Raw genomic sequence first — 23,521 nt, forward strand, 5'->3', positions numbered from 1 at the left:
TATTGTTTGAGACAAGTGGCTGCTGCAACCCTCCTATCCCTACTGGTCTTTCTTTGTTGCACAGTTTGGCTTACACCTCAGCTGTCCAGCATGATTCACTTCTGCATTAATTTGGTATCTGTGAGTCATTTTGCAGTCCTGTTAGGTTCTGCAGGTATGTAAGAACCAGAACTGCTGTTGAAAGATACTAGATAGGTGTAATCTTTAATGAAGTTCTTTGGTATCATTTATTGGCCAAATTTAGCAATGGGGATTGAACAAAAACCTCTAGCTTTATGGCAGGATTATTTTAAGTGCTCTTTTTTAATAATAATAATAATAATAATACAGGCTAGTAAGAACACGTGCAGCCAATGAAACTTACCAGTTATATTCAGGTCACTGACAATGCCTTACTATCTGTTGATCCAGAAAACACTGGAGTTATTTATGCTGGTATATTGAGCTGCGAAACGATTCTGCAAGGTATGTCAAGGAAAGATGGCTTTGTGTAACACAAAGGACATGGATTGTGACCCTTCAGCCATGCTCAGATCTTGACCAGGGCAGATTAAGCTGCAAATAATATCTAGTCTGCTTGGCTGAATTGATAGAGTTGTGGGTTTCGATACTATTAGATAATGACTTTACTACATGACACATAGTTTATGATAACTTGAAGTTTTCTGTGTTTATTTACTGGGTTTGTGACAGAGTTCTCTTGTTTTGTGAAAATTGTATTCTCTCTGCACTTTATCGATAGACGTTAAGTAAACAGACTAAAACAAAATTACAATTTTGAGATAGTCCCATGTTGTTCTCCATCCCTGCCCTCAAAACTGAGAAGATTTACAGAAGGGGATTTATTACCTGTCACACATTGTCTTTCATTGTTACCACTAGCTTTTTTTTGTTAGATGATGAACAGGTATCAGACTCCCAGCTTGTGGGCTACCAGATCACTTGTTATGATTGGTGTGCGTTGAACGACTTAAGGACCAGGCAAGGTGGAATAATCAGTCTTGCAAGTCTAGTTTGGAAAAGGAAATCTTAACTGATTATAGTAAGAAAAATATTTAAATCTTGAATGTGAAACAGTTTACGTTAACTTCTAGAGCTCCAACTTTATTAGTCGGGATTTTTAAACTGGTGGTCTATTACTGGTTTTCAGTATGGTAGATACCCATCTATCCAGGTGCCTAGTTCTGCAACATTAATGTATGTTGCGTAAAATTTAATGCTTCTCTGATGCACGAATTGGTATATATACATAATCTTTCCATTATTTGGATGCCCTATAAAGTTTTAAAAAACAAAACAAAACAAAACAAAAACAAAAACAGATGTAAGATCTAATTTGTTAGTAAAAATAAATAAGTAGAAAAAAGTGGAGAGGAGTTACTATTAAAGCATTCATCTAACTGACATTTTGAATATTTTAAAATACTTCTTGATTGTATGTTTTACATGTAAATACAATATTTTCTTTCGTTAAAGAAAAATAAAGTAGTACCTTTACAAAATCAGTCATGAGCAGCCAGCCATTACTTCAAGATAATCCATTGTTGTGAACTACTTTACTACTGAATTGATCAAAAACGCTTTCTTCTTCGTGATAGCTGACATATTTGTTTTTGTTCTATTGGCTAGTCATTCACTGTAGTTTGTCATTACCATCTTTTGAAGGACAGCACACTTAAAATGGCCTACATTTAAATTTTTAGGCTCTCGGCTGAGTGCTATGATTTTGCCTATTAGGATTCTCTGTATAGAAATAAAATTGTGTTTCGGACATTATGTCGTCACAGTAAGAAAAACTTAAAATAGTCACTGCCCATTGATAGCAGTGTACAAAATCCCTTTGACTTAACCATGGGTTTTGATCCCAAACTCAGAAGTAGCTGAAGCCCCCTGCTCCTGCAGAGGATATAGTGTGTGAACTTACATTTAACAAGAGGCAAAAAAGTGCTGCTGACTTGTTTTAGTTAAGATTTTATTTGATCTGGTTATAATGATTAAAGAAAAAGATTTTATAAGTGGTAGAGGAGACCTAAGGTGATACTTAACCGACAACTGTTCACAGCAATATAGCTCAATGAAAGTGTGGAAAAAAAAAAAGCATTAGATTTTTTGTGTTTGTAAACTTAAGCTATTAGGCTCCACATAGACTTGGTTTGAAGTGTCAGATAAATACTACATACAAACTACTGTGTTTCTTTTTTCTTAAAATATTTTTGGTTGTGAAATGCCTTGCATATTTTCATGTGTGTTTCTTTCTTGACAAATGAGAGAAAGCAGATGACTATTTGCAGATGTTGAATGAACCTCTGGTACCTTTGATCTTGAATCATAATCATTGCCTGATTTATTTCTTAGAATCATAGTACGGTTTGTGTTGGAAGGGACCTTAAAGATCATTTGATTCCAAGCCTCCTGCCATGGGTAGGGACACCTTCCACTAAACCAGGTTGCTCAAAGCCCCATCCAACCTGAATTGCAACCTTGAACACCTCCAGGGATGGGGCATCCACAGTTTCTCTGGGAAACCTGTTCCAGGGCCTTACCACCCTCAGAATAAAGAAATTCTTCCTAATGTCTAATCTAAATCAACTCTTTTTTTGTTTAAAGCCATTACCCCTTGTCCTATCCCTACACTACCTGATAGAGAAATAGATAACTCAGGCTTTCCTGTAGGCCCCTTTTAGGTATTTGAAAATTGATATAAGTTCTCTCTGCAGCCTTCTCTTCTCCAGACTAAACAACTCCGCCAACCTGTCTTCATAGGAGGGTTGCTTCAGCCCCTTGATCATCTTTGTGGACCTCCTCTGGACTTGTTCTAATATGTCCACGTCCTTTTTGTGCTGGCAGGCCCAGAGATGAACTCAGGACTCCAGGTGGGATCTTAGAAGAGCAGAGCATGGAGAGAATCACCTCCATTGACCTGCTGGCCACACTGCTTTTGATGCAGCCCAGGATATGATTGGGTTTTGGGCTGCAAGTGGACATTGCTAGCTCATGTTGAGCTTCTCATCAACAAACACCCCTAAGTCATTCTCTTCAAGGCTGCTCTCAATCCATTCTCTGTTCAGTCTGTATTTGTGCTACAGATTATCCCGGCCCAGGTGCAGGACCTTGCACTTGGCCTTGTTGAACTTCATGAGGTTCTCACAGGCCCACCTCTAAAGCCTGTCCAGGTCCTTCTGGATGGCATCCTTTCCCTTCATTTGGACATTGAGCCACTGACTGCAACTCTTCAAGTGCAACCATCCAGCCAATTCCTTAACCATCAAGTGGTCCATCAGTCAAATCTATGTCTCTCCAATTTAGAGACAAGGATGTCATGTGGGACAATGTCAAATGCTTTGCACAAGTGCAGGTAGATAATGTCAGTTGCTCTTCACCTATCCACTAATGCTGTAACCCTGTTGTAGAAGGACACCAGATTTATTTTTCTTTATAACATTTTAATGCAGTGAGAAGATTTCTCAAACTTTTACAGAACAGGAAAGATAAAAATTCCATTAATAAAAAAAAACAAACAAACTATACTTTCCTCCCATTTTGTTCAAAGGGGTTAGAAAAGGGTTAGCAGAATTGTATTGCCCCAAGGTCTGAAACCTAGCTTAGTTTGATCTTAAACCAGTGACTGTTTTAAGATGGCATGAATCAGTATCAGAGCTAAAAACACTATACTGTTGTGCTGAGGAGCTCGCATGCAAGGCTTCAGGAGTGACTTGTGTATGTCTGTAGCAGCTCAGGCAGTACTATAGCTGAAAGGAGTGACAATCTAACTCACATGAAGGATATTGTTAAGAACGGAGCAGTCTTCTTAGCTGGCATTATTTCTCTCATCTTTTTTGTTTAAGGCCTATTCATTAGTAACTGAGCCAACCCAATAAAACAGGTAGAGTGCTGCAAATGTAGTATCTGTACAAAAATTAGACAGAGAAAAATCAGTAAACAAATCTTGAAACAGGAACGAGATGAAGATGGATGTGTAATGACATAAAGGTTTTACTGGTGATGCCTGAGAGTCCCACATATGAGTTAAGCAGGTTAGTCCAAATGGAGTTCTAACGAAAGCTTTATACCAACACGAACAGTCCTATTTATAGACATAGCGCTCTGTCTAATTATAAACTACTGCCAGTCATGTCTAGACTAACATCGGAGCTGCTGGTGTTGAAAGTGGGGACTCAGAGTACAAGCCATCCTGTTCTTCAGATTGCAAGTTATAATGTAGTTACAGAAACTTTGTGATGGTGTTTGAACGTTATGACATTGTGTTGCTCAAGACTCCTCATCTTTCTCCTGTTTGTCAGAAGGTGTATCTGGTGGACATGATCTGTACAATAATTATTCATCAGCATGTGGTTAAAGGCTTGAGAACGTATCAGTGAGTGAGTGAATGGATGGAAGATCAGTAAATGACCTCCATTGCTAACTATTTTCAGCTGCTGAGTTTTAATGAGTCTTTCAACTGTTGCTACTGTGTTTTAATCTGCTCACTTACTCAGTGTTCAGTATTAAAGCAGCTTTTCTAGGAGGCAAGTGTCCTGATTACAGAAGAGGTTAGTCTGATTGTATTCTGCACAGACCTTATGTTACAAGGTTCTTCTTTTTTTTTTTTTTTTTTTTTTTTTTTTTTTTTTTTTTTTTTGTAATTGAGAAATATATGCTGTGCTCACAGCTAATTAGGTTAGATGAGTGAGTGTTGTGTTTGGCAGTGCACATTCAAATACACAATGCTATATAAGATAAGTAACTCAGAGTTATAAACTTGAGGTTCTGATTCTGTGTCAGCGGTCTACTTCTATGTCCTATACTTCTGAGGGGGTTCTCCTTTCAAATTTGTGATTTAATATGTATTGAATAGAGTGAAAAAAAAAGATGGCAAAAAGTGGTGTCTTCCACTTTGTTTTCATTTAACGCAAGAGGCATTCCTTAGTTTATTTGATACCCTGCCTAATATCTCTTGTTAACACAAATAAGCCCAGGTCAGCTGTTCTTAAAGGTGGGAATACTTAAAACATGTAATGCACCAATGTGAAGAAAATGTGGTGGTATTTCTGGTAAGCACACTAAATAAATAAATAATTTAGGAGCTGTGATCAAATGCCAGCTCTTACATCAGTCCTCTTTGTAATCCTTCTTGCTGATCTGTGACCTTGACCTTGTGTATGTGTTTGTATGTCAAATCTATTTTTGGGATGGACAAAACTAAGTTCAGTTTAATAGGATTTATACTGCGCTTCAGGGGATGCCTCACTATAATATAAAATAAAGTAATTTGAATTATTTTTCAGTGAGCTTTTCAAATTTTCACAGTGGACTGAAAAGAACATTGGAGATATATATGCATATATATAAATATTTTAATTCTGTTTAGGAAATGCTTTCTTAAAGGTATCTTCATCTGACTAGTGAACTCTTCAGTGTTCAGTAGAGACATTCTGTCTGGAGATGGTGGTTTCTGTCTAGAGAATCTCAGCAGTGGCAATGTTCCTTTTGCTTTCATTTTGACAAAGTGTGGTTTGGCACTTATAGACGTAGGTCCTGCCCTCTGTCCTTCCCCACACCACTGCAGCAGTCCACGCATCCCCACACGGAGAACTGTGAAACAACCAGTCAACAGCTTCTTTGGGGTTCACATCGGTGTCAATGAGGTCTTTAGTCCTACTTGTCCTGTAGGAGCTTTCTGTAGGAATATGTGTTGAAATGTAAGGAAGGCAGAAGGAGCAAGCAGCTGAAAATCCATAGAGCAAGACAACGCTACATGTTTTGGCAGTAGCTTCATGCTTAAATCAGACAAATTCCTGTGGAACCATGTTTTTATATGCCTTTAAATGTGCAGCTTCTGAACTAGTCTGGTTTTTTTATTATTAGAGTTCTTCATGGTGACTGAGGTTGACTCTTTTTTGTTCTACAGAGGGATGGGACTCACTAGCAGACAGTTAATGATTCACCAGTGCTGTGCATGTTCAGTAGGGTTCTTGAGAACAGGCTTAATTTTAGACATATCTAACATGGACGTGAAGCTGGTTTTGTAACTGACACTGTAGGCATATGGCTTTATAAAGGCTTAGTGAAGTTGTTGGTTTGACGTGTACTATGAAAGATGGTCCCAAATTAGCTAATGCTTACATGTAAGTAAGAGATGATAGGTTTATTTTTAATAGCTCTTTCATTTTGCTGGCTGCGTTCTTGCATGTGGAAAATCACACACTTAGAATCAATTCCACATCTATGTTGTTTTGTTTTATATCATCTTAAAATGTGTACCTATTTCAACTTTCTTGACATTAATGGAACAATCAGTAATGATAAACAGTTATTTATTGCTCTTTTGTAATTATGTCCTTCATATAGCACTCACAAAAGACAGATATAAAACATATTAGTAAAAGCTGTATTCCACAACTTCATGACAGCATATCATCTTTCTGCTTAAAATGCTTGTCATTTTTATCAACATAAAATTTGAGAAATTACTTCAAAGTTCATGCCCTTGTATTAAGGGGTAGTTAAACACTTGCCCTTGCCAGCCTTCCACTGTTCCTACCACGATTTTGTTTGCAGTGTATACAGAGCCATAGTTTTGCATTAATTTTTTTTTTTGTGAAGTCAGTATTTTAACTGTTCCAATTTGACTCATGACTTAGGTCAATTTGACTCGTGGATCAGGATGAGTAGCAACCCAGTTCCTGAAGTTTGAGAGTATCATTAATTGTCTATTCGTCTCTGTATACATCTGTGTGACTTAAAAGGCTTTTAGTGTTTTAGCTGGGGATTTGTTTTGAATGTTTGCAGATTAATTCTGGCCCACTGGTAAAATGAGGAATTTGTGACATTCTGTACAGGATGTTGATGGCTTTTTCTCTTCAGGTTTCACTAAAATTGGTTCTTAAGTTGTATAATCATTTCTGCTTGATTTTATTGCTGCTTTAGAGAAAAAATATTTTTTAATTGTAATTGAACTACAAGAAACCCTCTTGTTAAAGCAGATTTTTCCTTTCCCACTTAGTAGAAGTTATATGAGCTTTTTTCTGTGGTCCTTAGCCTTTAGAAACATGACCTATAAAAGGCTGAAGTCTCTCACTAGCATAGAAACTATATTGCCCTTTCACTTAAAAATAAATACATAATCACCCAGACTTTTAACATGGATATATACTTTTTTTTAAAAAACATATAATTGAATACTGCACGAGTGTGATCCACCTTACTGTGGAATTGCTGTGTGTGTTTTCCGTTAGTTGAAACCTATTCTGCTGAAAGTCACGAAAGTGGCTCTTATTCACAGCTAGCCATGGGACACATGTCCCAAGTGGAACACAACCCACTACTGGCAATAAGAAGTGTGCCTTATTTTTAATCAGGTGTAGCTTGGCCTTTTTGAAACCAATTATTGGTTAAAATAAACATAAAATTACTTACATGACAAATTACTGAACATGTATGTACAGTTATTCCACCAAATCCAAGGAATACACAATTTTATTGTAGTGCTGTGGAGAAATGGCTGTATCTTCAGATTCCTCTAACAAGAGGAAGGTCAGAGATGTGTGGAAGTGCATTATCTGCATTGATCATAACTCAAAAGCATGGTTGTCCTGAAGAGAACATTGAATTTCTTCACTGTATATTAATCAAGTTTCATTCTTGGGGAAACTGACCACAGTTAAATGTATAATCAGTGATAAGCATTTGTGGGGGTAGGGAGGAAGGGGCAATGGGAATCTGGTTGTCAGTTTTCTTTTAATTTCTTATTGCTATGAAAGTGGTTTACAAAGAATGGAAAGATGCATCCTCTGTCTGTTCTGCTGTACCTACCTGTGTATTTTGTTGCGTATCTACCCCTCTATCCTACAGTCAGATCTTGCTATATTTTTTTGTGCCCATTTGCTCTTGGTGTCTTGAATAGGAAGACTCAATTAACAAAGGCCTTTCTGTCCACTATATTTCTGAGCTTTGATCCAATGCTACCAAAGTTAGTTGGGATTTACTGATATGGGCTACCTGGGATTTCTACCCTTACTTTGGAGGAAGGACTGTTTTCATTTTCCAGCCTTAACGTTTAGTTTCTGCCTATCCTGCATTCAACAGCAGAAAAGATCATTGAGCAGTGTTTCATGAAGCAGTTTTAGATGTCAAATACTCAGTTCCTTCACAGGTGGTATCTGTAGACCGAACATCTGTTCGCGTTCATAGTAGAACTGGCAAAGAGCGTGTTTCTGAGTTCTTATCTAAATGACAGCATATCCTGATCAAGAAATTAACTTGAAGACACTCTTTAGTTCTGTAAAAGTGTTGCAAAAAGAACTGTTCCCTCCAGTAGTATTTGTGAGAAGAAATTCTTGTGCACGAGTCTGTGCTGAGGAATTGACTGAAATTTCCATGAAATACTCAGTTACAAGTGTAAAATGAAGTTGCGTGAATAAGGTGGGGTCTTCCCATACATAAGCATGATCATTTCTGTCAAGTTCAATGCTTCTACTTACTAGATTAAAAATACTAGTTTAAGGTAGGCTGACATGCGCTATGATTTTAAGACTGCCTGCGCACTGTGTGGAGGATTTTGCTGGGAGAGGTTGAATGCTGGAACCAGCACTGTGTTAGTAGTGATGCCATTGGAGCAGGCTGCCCAGGGAAGCAGCTGAGTCACTGTCCCTAGAGGTACTCAAAAGATGTGTGGATGTGGTGCTTTAGGGATATGGTTTAGTGGTAGACTTGGCAGCATTGGTTAATGGTTCAACTTGAGGATCTTAGAGGCCTTTTCCACCTAAATGATTCTATAATTCTATACCCTGCTTCCCAGGCTAACCTCTGTGGGCTTCCTTGCCACCAGGCTAGACGTACTCTGGCACCCAAGCTATCTTGGCTGTCTTCTGTAACATCGGCTGCAGCACGGCATATCTTTCTCTCTGACAGCCACTGTTCTCAGATGGCTGTCATTTATGCTCTTACTGACCCCTCTCTTGGAGAGGCACACCTCCAAGTCAAATAGGGTTACTTCGCAAAGAGCGCTTCCCCAGGGTCTGTAAAAGTCACAGGTTAGCCAGCACAGCTCAGGCCTTTGGTCTTCATGTAAAAATACTTTGCCTCAGAGTTTGAGGTGTTCCAGTCCTGCTTCTCTCCTCCCGTGTGCGTAGATGTCCCCTATCTGCCCTGCTGCTTCCCTGAAAGGCTATCTGCATAAACATGAAAATCTCTCTGGACATTTCCTCACCTCATTTAAACAGACAGTGGAAATATTATATTCCCTCTTGACATATTATGTATCATCCCAAAGCTCCACAATGCTGTGCGGTTGGTATGGCATGGTCTGGGTGAGTCACAGATTCCCGGACTGTGGAGAAGCCCATGTGAAGTCTGAGAACGGAGTGACACTGAGATTAGATGCTGGATCCCCCGCTTCACACCCCACAGGGACGATGCATGAACAGCTGCCCCTTCCTTGTGTGACTGGGACCACAGTTAACAGCTACACTCATTAGCATTTATACTGCAGAAGGCCTTTAAAACAACAAGCCCAAGTAAACCTAACTAGTCCATACTTGCCAGAACAATTGGGTTATTTTCGGTCCAATGGCCTGTCATATCTTATTCCCCTAGGAAAATAACATTTCTTGTTCTGCTGTGGTGTTGGTTCCATGTTTAACACCAGTTTTACGTGACTTAAGACTTCTCAGTGTTTTGTGTGCTTTAATAAAATGCTATCTCTTTGCATCTCTTCAAGCTATCGAGTCAACTGTTACGGGACCAGTTCTCTGCAGAATTTTTAAAAAGCTGTTTAAGCAGCTGAAACTGTCAGAAGGCCGTGATGGGGCTGGTTTGGCATTCTTCCCTTCAACTCAACCCCCCTTCTGCTGCCTAACGCTCTGAACAAGAGAAACCAAGGCCCGCTTGTGTTTGGCAGTACACAGCCTAGCAAAGCAGCAGGGCAAAGGCTTTCCCGCCTCATATGCTTGTGAATACTTTGAAGCCCTGAAGTTACTGCTGTTGCTAACCCCGCCACAACGCAAAGGGCTATTTTGAAGAGCAGGCGGTGATCCGGCATGCAGCAGGACTGCTAGGTAGCACTGAGGGAAGAGCCCCGGGTGCACAGGGGCTCAGCTGCTTTCTGCAGGGCCTGGGGAGCCCCTGGGGAAAGCCTGGCACACCTCCTCCTGCTGCAACATGATCCCCAGCCTGCCCTCTCCTGACAGGGCCTTTTAAAAGTGGTTGGCCTATCCTTTCCATGTTTAAAATGTCTTTTTGGAGTCAGTAGGGATGAACAACATGCCAGGTTGTTGGGAGGAAGCCTATTTTTGCTTTCTCAGTGGTATCCTACGATCACAGGGAACAAGTTGCATTTTTACAAATTTGTAGTGAAGAAGGCTTGCTGATTCCCAAGCTCTCTAGTGTGCAATTGTGGAAGAAGTCACCTGTTGCTGATTTTTTCTCAGTAATCTGATTACATTTGCTTTTTTCTCCTTTAAAAAATATAAAATAAAAAAATACATTTTCAAATAGAACCTTCAAAATGTCTTGACAGCCTGAATCAAACCTGTGAAGAGGTCTCAGCTGCTCCATTCATCTCAATAGATTTCTGACATAAAGCGGGGATTTAGCAAAACACTTAAATACTTGATTCTCTTAAAGCACATGCTTAAGTACTGTTGAAGTACCTGCACGCTTGTGCAGCTCTGTGGGTTTGGTACAGTTGGTTGTTGAATCAGGCCTCTTTCACTGCTTATAACCTTAGCAAAAAGTCAACTGAAATGCTTATACCACCACTCTGAATACATCCTTCCTGCCTGCTAAAGTCAAAGACAAATCGAGCTCAATACCAAATAATTCTGGGACAGCCACTCTCACTTTCCATGCTCACGGTTTAGTTCACTGAATGATTCTCTTGCAATTTCCATTCCTAGTGCATCTAGGAATCTTTCTGTAGGACCGTAACTTCATTGTGCTCTGCATCATCTCACTGCTGACAGTTTATTAAAGATAAGGAATCATCCAAAATCCTATGTAAAAGGTGCTTTCTTACAACTATTATTGAAGCTGTGGAGAAACCCACAGCCTTTAATATATTTATCCTCAATTATTTTTCTGAAGTTTGCATCTATTATTAATCGATCTGTGAAAATACAATACAGAAAAGTAAAACCAGAAGTCAAAGACCCTGCCTGCAGTACAGCAAGTAATTGGACCCCAGGATCCCAAGCTGCCACTGCAATCACTGTACTGTATTCCTCAACTCTGTAATGATTAAAATAACTTTCTAAACCATTGCTTGATGTGGTGAGCTGTATCCACTACATTTGGGAAGATGAGAATTGGCAGGCAGTGAGCTCTAGTGAGAGACTTTCTTTTCTAACCATTAAGATGCTGAATTCATTAAATAATTAAAGATTTTAGTTTCGCATACCAGTTTGATTTCAGCTCTACAAATTCATGTTTTGATTTCAGCTCAACTTAAAATTGGAAAATAAAATTAACACATGAATTTAATCACCATTAAAGGACTCTGGAATGCAGTTAATAAAAGCATTTCATCTGTGTGTATATACACATCTCAAACTCTGTATTGATCATTTTAACAATGTGCGTAAGTTTAGATAATATTTTAATGAGTGTTTGTGTGGCAGATCTGCTAGCTATTGTCAATTTACTAGATGTAGTAAATATTTACTAGTTACTGTAAGATTTTTTCCGTGATATCTTGAATTAAGACTACAGAAAATACCTCTACAGTAGAGAGTTTTATGAGTTATCTCTGTTAGAATATGCAGCTCTCCTGCCTGAATAATACCAGTCTAGCATTGTTAATTTGTGAAGTGGAACAGGGGGCTAAAGTACAGAGATTTATCTGGAAATGCTAGTCAGTAATATCAGAAAAATGACTTAAGGATGCAATTTGGCTACTTTAAGTTGTAAACCGATTTTAATTTCTTAAATGACAGCAACTGATTGTCTATTGGTTAACTGTGAAAGTACAGTTTTTAGTGCCTCTGTTTAGTTTTTTATAGATGAGGCATTCATCAATTTTAAAAATAAATGAATGAAAAGTGTGTTGTGTATACACACAAGGGAAAATGCCGTTTGGCTCAGATGTTGTGGTTTTAAACTGGAAGATGTGTTCTCAATTTTAATTATCTTTTGAAGTACTAATACTTTATAGTAACTAAAGCATCTTAGAGTTTATTGTTATCGTTCCATTGAAATCTTTGCAACTGATAAGTGTATCTGTAGTTTGCAAACAAAGAAGAGCTCCAACAACAGCAAAATTATAATTAATATTCTGGACAGCCATGGTTTCTATAGTTCAGTGTATGTTTTAATCTCTTATTTTCCTACTCTTCTCACAGTTTCTCCCTAGGCATTTTTTAAAAAGATGTAGGACTGATTTCCCATGGTATGCTCCACTTTGGGAGTGTCTCCCCACGTTACAGCTTTTGTGCTGTGAATCATGCTGCTGCTTTAGTTCTATCTAGGTAAACGTGACTTAATGAGCTGTGATCGGTTTGTGTTCATGTAGATTCTGAAAATAGCCTCAGAAAACAAGCATTTTATTTATTTGTAGGATATGAGAATCTGTGAAGGGTTGGAACAACAACAACAACAAAAATAGTTCATATACAGTAGTTGCATGGTGAAGAAAGTATATCAAATTTATAGTTCCTCAATTCTTTCTCAATAGTTACATACAATTTTTAGGTCTAGAGATTCATAGTTATTAGATGCTAATTTTAGAGGTTCATTGCAATAAGTCCTTACTGAGAAATGAGATGTATTTCCGTAGGGCTTTTCACTTCTCTCCACCCCATTCCTCCCCCCTCTCTCCCCCCTCTTCATTTCAGGTAGTTTCTGGAATAATATTTAATAGCACGTTTCAGTGGGTCCAGGGAATTCCTTGGTTTAGTCTATATGTTTTAAAAGGGTTGCTGAATGATTGCCTTTGTGTCCAGCTAAACATTAATTTCCAGAGCTGGTTCTGTTTCCATTTGACTACGCTTTAGATCAGATAGAGAATGAAAAGCATACTACGTTCAAAACTTACTAGAAATGCATAGTTGTGAGATTGCTTTCAAACCCTGAAATTTACTATCAGGCTTCCCATCACAAATAAAGTGTAAGTTTAGAGATGGTTTTCATTGAAATGTAATTTCTGATTCTTGACAGGTGACTTCATCACATTTGTGTGTTGCACATTAGGCTGTGCAGGGTTTTATAATGCTGTTATAGCCGTTGCAGCACTAGATCAGAACAGATTCTTTAAAGTGTTTGGTGATGTCCTATTCCTTATGTTAACATGCTTTTCAGATTTAATTCTGTTTAATGAAGACTCCCTTGCATCAGTCTTCTGTAAAATTATGAATATTTCCTGGGCCTTTAGGAATTCCAAACAAACAAACAAACAAAAAACATAAAAATGGCAAAATGCTACTTAGAGTACATCCTTAGAGCCTGTGCTGGCTCTGTGTCATCTGCAGTAGTCTTTTTGAGAACCTGAGGGATTTGCATAAATGCTTTGTCTTTTTTTTTTTTTTTTTTTTAATTTTATTTTTTTAATTACCCAGAGCTGCAAATAATAATGTCTTAATGGTGCATTTGGTTGTGACTTTGACTTAAAGGTAGCCTGCAAGGCACAACACAGTGAAAGATATGCAATTTTATTTTCTTAAACACAAAATACAAGGGATCAAGTGCTATTTGCTCCTTTATACAAACAGCATGCTGTGAACCTAATTCCATTTTTAAATGCAAAAATGTAGCTGCAGATAAACAATTTATTTTCGGAAGCTCAAAAACTTCATTTTCTAGATACAGTGCATTCCCAAATATTTGAGGAAAGAATCTTAGTTTTATTGACGTTACACTTGCTGGATACCTGATGTATATACATAAGAAGCATAATGTATTTGTTGGACTTTCTGTTCAAGGAATTGATTTTTTTGTTGTTTAAACCACTTTAGATTGAAACTTTGTAAAGTCCACCCAGAGACGTACAGGTTTTTGAAGGAACAGTGAGATGATAGGTAATTTCTAATTAGACAAATCCAAGTTTGAGTTGTATTTGAACAAACACAGTGTCTTCTGCAGGTAATTATGTAAGTGCTGGTCAATGTACACTTGTATTTCTGAGAGAAACATTGTGACCTTAGTAATAGCTACCAACTTTTAATTTGATATTTAGGTACATGAGGTATACATATCTACACTACAATGAATTGCTGGTGTTTTAATTCTGTGATTTTGTTTTGTCTTTTTTTTTTTTTCTTTTTTTTTTTTCAGAGAGTTCTTAGTTTTTCTCTAAACCACTTAAAATGTAATAAGAATGTAGCTATGTATTTGTACAGAGGGGTATATGAACTTATGAACTAATATTATGGCTGTGTAGCTGTTCTGATTCTTTACTTTTTTCATATCTGATATTTTTCTGACTTCTAGTTGTCTTTAGCTTTTGAATTAAAAAAAAAAAAAATCCTCCAAGAAATCAATCATAAAACATTCATTTACTTTAAAGATGCATGGGTTTCACCTGTGTATGTCCATTTGGAAACTTGTATTTACAAGTTTAAACATGCTTTTAGTTTGTGAAAGAGAATTGCAGAGCTAGATACATTGAAAGACACTAAGCTGTTCACATATTGAATATTTATACCAATTTAGAAAGAGGAGGAGTAGGCATGTGTGCTGTAATGATTTCAATATTGAACTGTGTTGAACTGTTCATGCTATCGTTGACTGGTGTAATAGTAATATAACTTAAATCCTAAAGAGATGTGTCTAACATAAAAGCCATTGTTTTGTTTTTCAAAACAGCTTTTTATAGCATAATGTCTTATTCAAGGAAGTATTTTGTAGAGATGTTCTACAAGAATTGCTTTGAAAATAACAGTTTTCAAGGAAGGCCTGTTTTTTCACCATTTTACATTTAATACATGGAAATGATGTAAAAATAAATATCTTCCAACAAAGATCTACCAGGAAGCATCATTTTCTCCGTTTCTATTGCCTTTATCTTCTAATAATAACAGTTTTAAATAATAAAGATTTCCTCCATGCTGTACTATCATGCCAAGTTTTGCATTACTAGATAATCCTGGGCAGCAGCGGCAATTTGGTTTTTAATTCTGGCAGTATCATCTACCTGCTAAACAGAAGTGTGGTCATACATGTTGCTACTTATTTTGAAAACAGGTATTTGAAACAGATTCAACATGAACCCAAACGCTGACTTCAGGCATGCCTTTTCCCATTAATTCTCTTCTACAGCAATTGTGTTCATACCTGTGTATTTACATAGTAAGAAGAAAGATCAATGCAACTGTGAAATAAAATTTTGTATTTTTTTCTAAGCAATATTTAGATTTTATTTCCGTGGTTGCCATTCCCTGTTTTGAACTGTAGGGTAGAGAAATTCAATGAGCATAGTAGCTATGCTTATAATAGTGAAAATGATTGAGACAGAAAACTTTATGTAGAATTTGAGTTTAAAGTAAACAAAGTTCTTCAGATTAGATGGCATGGACTCTCTGCTTTACTCAATTATTAATGTATTCCAGCATGTGGTTATCACTGAAATATCCTGTATCTTTCTAAAATGGTATGTTAAAAAAAAATCTGATGCAATTTATTTAGATCTTACCCTAATCTTTTTTTCTTGACCACTGTTTTTTTTTTGTCTTTGTTTCCCTTAGGGAATTCTAACATGCTTGATGGAGATGGAAAAAAGATGAAAAACTAACTGGATTCATGGAGAAGGGTGAAGAAGGCAAATACTTAATGGAACTTCATTACCTTAGAAGCGTGTTCTAAATACTCTTCCTAGACATCTTTCATAAATATTCAATATATCAACACAGTGACATGATTGGAAATCTGGCTCATCAAACAGTATACACTGGAAGAAGCCTACTTGGAATGTGACTGTATTGTTTCTAAGAGTTTGTGAGAAAATGCTATAGACATCTACCTATTATTTATTAACTCTGCATCTCAATTCAACTGCAGCAAACTAGTCTTTGAAGTGAATAGAAACAGAGCCCTTTTGGATACTTTTGTTGAACATGACTCATGGAGAAGAGCTTGGCTCTGAGATGCACCAGGATTCTGTTGTTCTAACTTACCTAGAGGGATTACTAATGCATCAAGCAGCAGGAGGCTCAGGTACTGCAGTTGACAAAAAGTCTACTGGGCATAGTGGAGAGGATCAGAACTTTAAGATTTCTGGAAATATATTTCCCAATTGTCAAAGTAATGGTCCAGTTCTTAACACAAATACGTATCAGGGATCTGGCATGCTGCATCTCAAAAAAGCAAGACTGTTGCAGTCTTCTGAAGACTGGAATGCAGCAAAGAGAAGGCGGTTGTCTGATTCCATTGTGGATTTAGATGGAAAAAAGGAAGCGTTGCTAGCTGGCATGGTTGAAAATGTGCCTAAAGGCAAACAAGATAGCACATTACTTGCCTCTTTGCTTCAGTCATTCAGCTCTAGACTGCAGAGTGTTGCTCTGTCACAGCAGATTAGGCAGAGCCTAAGGAGCAAGGATATTCCCTTAGCCATGATTCTTTACAGGTGGAGAAGGATTTAAGGTGCTATGGTGTTGCATCCAGTCACCTGAAGACCCTTTTGAAGAAGAGCAAAGCAAAGGATCAGAAGTTGGACAACAGCCTGCCTGATATAACAAAGAACCTGCCCAATGAGAGGTTTATAGAATCTCCTCATGCAGTGCAGAGTGGACCTAAAGTGATAAATGAGCCACTGTCATGTGCTGCAAGATTACAAGCTGTTGCAAGTATGGTAGAGAAACGATCCAGTCCTGCTGCTTCACCAAAGCCCAGTGTAGCATGCAGCCAGCTAGCTTTACTCCTTTCAAGTGAAGCTCACTTGCAGCAGTACTCCAGGGAACATGCTTTAAAAGCACAAAATGCAAATCAAATAGCAAGTGAGAGACTTGCAGCTATGGCCAGATTACAAGAAGTGCTCAGAAAGATATTGGCCAATTCAATTTAGCAAAAGGAATGACAAGCCATCTCAATGGTCAAACAGGATCATCAACCAAAACGGTATCAAGCAAAAGCAATATAGCACCATTTCAGAGTTCAGTAGGAATCACGCATTCGCCTCCCAAAAATGTGGGATTCAAAAGTACTTTGGAAAGGAGGAGTAATGTGAAAACCTCTCCCAGCAACAGTTTGCTCTTACATCTTCTGAAAAGCCAGAATACTACCAAACAATTAAAAGTGCATGAAGAGAGCAGCACACCGACAACTATCGATGAGTATTCAGATAACAATCCTAGCTTTACCGATGACAGCAGTGATGACGAAAGCTCCCATTCTAACTGTCTTCCCATAGACTTATCCTTTAAACAGAGGACAGATAAACCAGATGCAGGTCCGCCTGCATCATTGGATAACTTGACTCAGTCTTTGCTTCATAGCTGGGACCCAAAAGTTTCTTGTCCAGAGAACAAGGAAGACAAAGACACTCCAAAGGCATCTAAGCTGAATCCCCATCAAAAAGTAACACTACTTCAATTGTTACTTGGGCATAAGAGTGAAGAAAAGGTTGACAAAGGTAATGAGCCTCAGGGACCCACACAGTGCAGCTGATGTGGCAAAATTCACTGTACAGACTGGTAAAAGGACTTCCTGTTACTGACAGTCCCAGTGCAAATCGAATGACTCCACTAAGCACTCCACCTTTGCTTGCTTCTACAAAAGCAGACTCTCCTATAAATCTCTCTCACCAGTCGTTAGCCATCAAGCGTAACTCACCACCATATGCCTGCAGCATCCAGCCAGACAGGCTGGTGAATCCTGCATCTAAACATTTGATAGACCTTTCTAAAAGCAAAGAAATTCAAGGAGCCAAGCTGAGCAGAAATGATAGTCCACAAAACTCTTCAGCTTTCAGTGCCAGCAAGCTGTTGCAGAATCTTGCTCAGTGTGGTATGCAGACTTCCATGTCAAGTGAAGAACAAAGACCTAGCAAACATCTGTTAGCAGGGAACACAGATAAACCTGTAGGCTTGATTGATAGATTGAACAGCCCTCTGCTTACAAATAAATTGAGTACGCATGAAGAAAATAACAAAATATTCAGTTGTCAGTCTGTACCCACTGAACAAGGACTTCCAGGTTCGGAAATAGAAAATCTCCTTGAAAGGCGCACTGTCCTTCAGCTGCTTCTGGGAACTCCCAATAAAGGTAAAAGTGAAAAGAAAGAGAGGATGCTTTTAAGAGATGAAGGTTCTCAGGAACAGACAGATAAGGCTTTGAATGAGCAAATATTGACAGTGAAAATAAAAACTGAACCATCTGAAGAATCAAATGTTCCTTATAATTCAAATGCACAACAAATAAGAGAGTGCAAGGGTAACAACTTTCAAGGATTTATTCATTCACTGCAGAGAAACACAGCTGCTTCTCCAGCATCTGAGGAGATGAAACCTGAGCCTCTTTCACCTCAAGATTTTTCTTTTTCCAAAAATGGTCTGCTAAGTAGATTGCTGAGACAAAATCAGGATAGTTACCCTGCAGATGAGCTGGACAGAAGTCACCGAAACAATGAGCTAACACACCTGGAATCAAAGAGTCTTTGCACAGTACCGAAGAAGAGGAAGCTTCATGCTGAGCCTTTGGAAAGACCATTAAAAAAGATGAAAACTAATGTGTCTGATGCTGCAAACAATCATGTTTCTCCTACAGAGGCACTGTATGGACCTTTGCTAAACCAGCAAGAACTGAAATTCAGCAGAAGTGATTCTGAATTTAAATATGCTGTAAGTCATGGTTCAAATAATGAAAGTGAAAATAGGGGTTGGTCTAGAGATAGTAAAGGCTTTAATGTGTTGAAACAGCTGCTTCTCTCAGAAAACTGTGAGAGAGATCTGTCACAGCATAGGAATAACTTACTAATGGAAGGCAAGAAAAGAGGAAACAAAAGCAATGCAACAATTAAACCTGAATTCAGCATTTCTTCAGTAAACACATTAATGGGAAGTCCTGTGCAACAGAGCAATTGTGTAGATCACAGAACATTTCACTATCCAGTAGTGGTAAAAAGTCCTGCCAGTTCCCCCTTTCCCGAACATTTGGGGAGTACAGTATCTAGGCTTGAATCTGACCAGTTTAGTGTGTGTCCTGTGCCCAGTGAGAAAGGTCCCATCAGATGGGTTATCACAGGTATGGACAAGAATGATTATGAAAAAGACTCTCCAAGACTGACCAAAACCAATCCAATATTGTACTACATGTTACAGAAAGGCGGCAACTCCATTAGCAGCCAAGAAGCACAGGACAAAGAAATTTGGAATGAATCTTCATTTACTGGTAGTTCAACTCATGTTACAATCAAAGAGGAGTTAACATCTGATGCAGAGCTTGAAACTCCTTTTAATAACTTAAGAAGCCCTTACAACAGCCATATGGGGAATAAGACCTCTCATCAACATGGTGTGAACGGTGAAGTGCATGGACTTCTGGAAAAAGTGCTAACAATCAAAAAAGAGCCAGAATAAACTACAGTCTCATCGATGAGTTTACAATCAGTGGTTTTGAATCTTTGTTAAAAAAAAAAAAAAAAAAAAGAAAGAAAAAAATAAAAATGAATACGAACTTGACTACTGTACAAATTGAGCATGATTTTAGAAAAGCATGGCCTAATTGAAACATGTTTTCATTTGATAAACTTTTTATTTTTCTGGTGATGTTATTTAAAATACATGTAGATAAAATTTGCTTTACAATAGATCATCACAAGGAAGTTAGGTTGTAATTTGTACAAGACATCTCTGTATGCATCAAAATAAGTTATGAGTACTCTTTGATCAGAGTCTTATTTGGATCTGCAAGTCTTTGGTATAAGATAAAGTGTAAGCGTACAGCCTAAGTGGTGGTAATGCTGCGTTTCCTCCCTTTCCTGTAAAATAATCCTTATTTTTGGAAGCCTGAGCATAGAGACAGTGTACCTTTTTTTTGAATGTTTAATAAGTTTTGTGAAATTTTAAGAATAACTTTAAAGAAATGGAGCAGTCCGTCCAAGGTATTAGCTTGTCACACAGGGAAAACCTGTGCCAGTGTTAATAACTGAACTGCACTGAAATGTAATTTTTAGTGCTTCCAAATTTTATTTTATTTTTAAACCTTGTTTGTGGTCCTGCCAGAATAGCGGTGTAAAATCTATTTTTCTTCTTTGCCCTGCTTTTGACAAAAGCCTTCCTCAAATCCTTAGCTATAGTTAAGAGTTCCTAGTTACGATTGTTTGCTTTTTTTTTTTTTTCTAGGTTTTTATATAAAAGGCAGATTTTCATATATTGTGCAAATACTACATGAGTCTTTTGTTGGTGCATTCCTGTCATTTCCCTCCTTAACAGGGGAAAGTCAAAATGCCTCTTGGAGTACTGCATTTCAGAAAGCTTAGCACATAGATTTTGTGAGGAAAATGGTGGAAAGTTTGTGAAACAGCTAATCAGAATTGTTTGTTTAGCATCATCTTGCTTCTTTTAACGAAGAATACCAACTGCACTAAAGCAGCACATCAGGCTTCCACTCAAATATAGAATAGGATTTTAATGAAAAAATGTGTTGGCCTCTTCCTACAACTAGGGGAAAAAAATCCATATTCTGCCAATATTTACTACTCTCCGAACAGCTGATGCACAGTTTAATGCACTGCCTTTTCTCTGCAGAAAACTTGGTTTCAGAATAATTTTTCAGGTTGCACTGAGGATAAAATTGTAGTTTTGTCATGTTTTGTAATGGGTAGAGGGACATGTCTCAGAAATTCTCCTCTGCCCTTTTCATCAGTCCCCACCTGTGCTGTGATTTGTAACATCTGGCAATATCAGCCTGAGATGGGAATAACTGAAAATTGCAGTCAAAGCGGAGACACCTTAAAAGAATTGCTGACTGGGGAAGAGCCAAGCAGCACTGTTAACACTGTCAGTGTTAACTCCATTCGGAACCCTTACTTCTCCCGGGGGAGGAGGAGGACAAAATCTGGTTCCTCTAAATTATATGCTTTAAAAGTTTTACTGAACTTTTAACTCCTCTGAAAGAATGTTCTCTGTAGCTTTTAATTTCATTGATAATTCCCTGAGCTATCAGAAAACAGCTTAATAGCTGGCTTGCACAGATAATGAAAGCTGCACTCCTTGTAATGTTGACCATTTTCACCGTTGAGAGCTGATGACATGACAAAACTCTGCTATTTCTTGTTTCACTCAAGTTTGCAGAGATGAGTGGTGGGGCATTTTGCTCTCTTCCTTCCTGGTTTTGTTTCAGAGACACTTTTCCCAGCCTTCAGGCTCACCTAGACAGAGTGAGCTGTTGTCCCCTTCTCATCCTCTGCCCGCCGCCTAAGATTAGTTTCCCTTCTTTCCAGTGCAGTCCCTACTGAAAAGGACTTCTGCCTGCCAGCTGGAAAATGCACCATGATTATGTTAACCCTCCTGGGGATATCTTCTTTTAGGGAACACAAATGTTTGGCAGTATCCAATATAAAACATTCCCCTGGTTTATACGAGAAATAACAGAGCAACTTAAAGATATATTTTTATGTTATTTGGGTGAAGCGTAATATATTAATGGGCTGTACAAAGAAGATTTATATTTTAAAGCCTTCATGCAAATCTAATATCACTTTAAATGTCATTGTCTGAAGAGTATTATAGAAATAAATTTTGTCTTTAATATTTGCATTTATAAGTGGCCCAATGACAATTCAGATGTCTCATAGAATAGTCATTAATGATATAAAGTATATTTTGCATTGACAGTGGAACTGAATTCTTTTTATATGAGTCAATCCAACAGAAGTATTAAAAAAAAAAAAAAAAAAGAAAAAAAAAAAGATGGCATTTTTTCCATCCATTAAACATCTCTTAAAGTCTTAATCGATTATTTTTCTTGAAACAACATGTATATAGCTAGGAAATATATACAATATAGAATAATAGATGCTCCCCGGAGTAAATACAGGGCTATAATTTGTTTGAAGGGCTCCACAGAAAAATGCAGCTTAAATGGAGGTGAAATAATCTGTGAAAATTTCATCAAAGCAAGGTTCAGATGAAAAGTAGGGAAGAGTCTAACCCTAACAAAAAGTAATATTGGAGTCTAGGAGTGTGCTTTACCTATGTATTTATTCTATGGTAGTCTGTTGTTATAATATATACTTTGGAACATTTAATTTTTAAAGTTTTTAAATTTTTTTAAAGTTTTATAAAAACATTTAAGTTAAAATGTTAAGTTTGACTAGTTAATGATTTAGCTTTCTTTTAAGTGGTGTTAATGAAAGGATATTACAATTCTCACACATCTTTAAACTATAATACACAAGAATTTAATTGTAGGTCATGCTGTTCATAGAGGAATCTTGCCTGTTGTGGTCACTGCAATCTCAAAGCAGTGTGTAGCATAACGATGAGGCCCTTGAGAGGGAAGGGCATGCTAACAATGCTCTTCAGTTGGCTGCTAAAAGGGCAACAGTCTTCTATGTGAAATTCTCCAGCATCACCTGTGTTAGTGCCCCCTAGGGAAGAGAGTTCTTTTTCAAAATCTGCTCCATCCACATTTACAGCCTTCAAACCTGAGGACCGAAGGCTTTTTCATTATTTTTTATCTTGTAGCTTGGGTGAGTGAAAAGGAGTCACAGTTGTCATCCTTGGGATATCTTCCCTCTGTTCTTCCATCAGAAAAGGGAGGTGCAGGAGCTGGGTTTGCTGCCCCAGCAGAACTGGTAGGGCTTGCCAAGTTTTCCCAAGCAACCCAAAAGATCCTTGATTTCCCCCCATCGCTGCCACAAACCAAGGTCATTTGTTGCATAATGCTCTGTGTTCTCATCAAATCTGGTCTCCTTGGTTCAGTAGATACTTACTGCTAGGATATGTGTTTCAGCTGTGCCCAGTATGCTTCCTCAGCCTGTGGGAATGGAGGCTTCAAAGATAAGTCTTCTGTCTTAGGTTGAGGTTGCAGCTAGGCCTTTAGACTGTAGATGTGAAGACGAGCAGGGCTGTGTCAGATAAGGGGAGCAGTAGCAAGAGGTGCGGGACTGTTGGGTGCTGTTGTGTGACCTCCCCATCCTAGAAGCAGGGAGGGAGGAGAGGAGGTTGCAATGCAGTTGTAAACGGGGGAGACTTCTGGAGGAAAGCTGCCTCCACCTCATGGAACAGTGAAGAAGTGAGATAGGAATGTGTCTATGCCACACCTAAAGTTGTAGCTGCAGCCCCTTGCGACATGTACCGGAATTAGCTTGAACCTTTCTTAACTCTGAGTAGTTGCAGCAGCAGTGATGCTAAGTGCCCGATGCCTTGCTCGAGGTTGGATCTCCAGGCTTGTGCTGCTTCATCTGCCATGTCACTGCAGTGCTCAAACCAGATAGGTCTGGGGTTTGACTTGTAATTCCCAAACAGATATGCCTTTTGTTTCCAGAGGGAAGTGTAAGAGACTGAGGTAACCAGATTTTTAGCATCTCCTCTGCCACAGTGTGAGGCAGTGATAGGGGGGTGACACACAACTGCAGAATAAAAGCTGTGTTGCT

At 38.2% G+C, this 23,521-nt stretch overlaps 1 protein-coding gene across 1 annotated transcript; it reads left to right on the forward strand.

Annotated features, from left to right (window-relative positions):
• Positions 1–15,673: 15,673 nt before the first annotated feature.
• Positions 15,674–21,805, forward strand: NRIP1 (nuclear receptor interacting protein 1). Its single transcript, XM_032181340.1, is given in 5 exon segments — positions 15,674–16,506; positions 16,509–16,952; positions 16,955–17,571; positions 17,573–17,629; positions 17,631–21,805. Coding segments are annotated over 5 exon segments (3,453 nt in total). The 5' UTR covers positions 15,674–16,040; the 3' UTR covers positions 19,500–21,805.
• The last annotated feature ends 1,716 nt before the right edge of the window (positions 21,806–23,521 follow it).

The sequence above is a fragment of the Aythya fuligula genome, chromosome 1 (genome assembly GCF_009819795.1).
Source record: "Aythya fuligula isolate bAytFul2 chromosome 1, bAytFul2.pri, whole genome shotgun sequence".
Lineage (NCBI taxonomy): Eukaryota > Metazoa > Chordata > Aves > Anseriformes > Anatidae > Aythya > Aythya fuligula.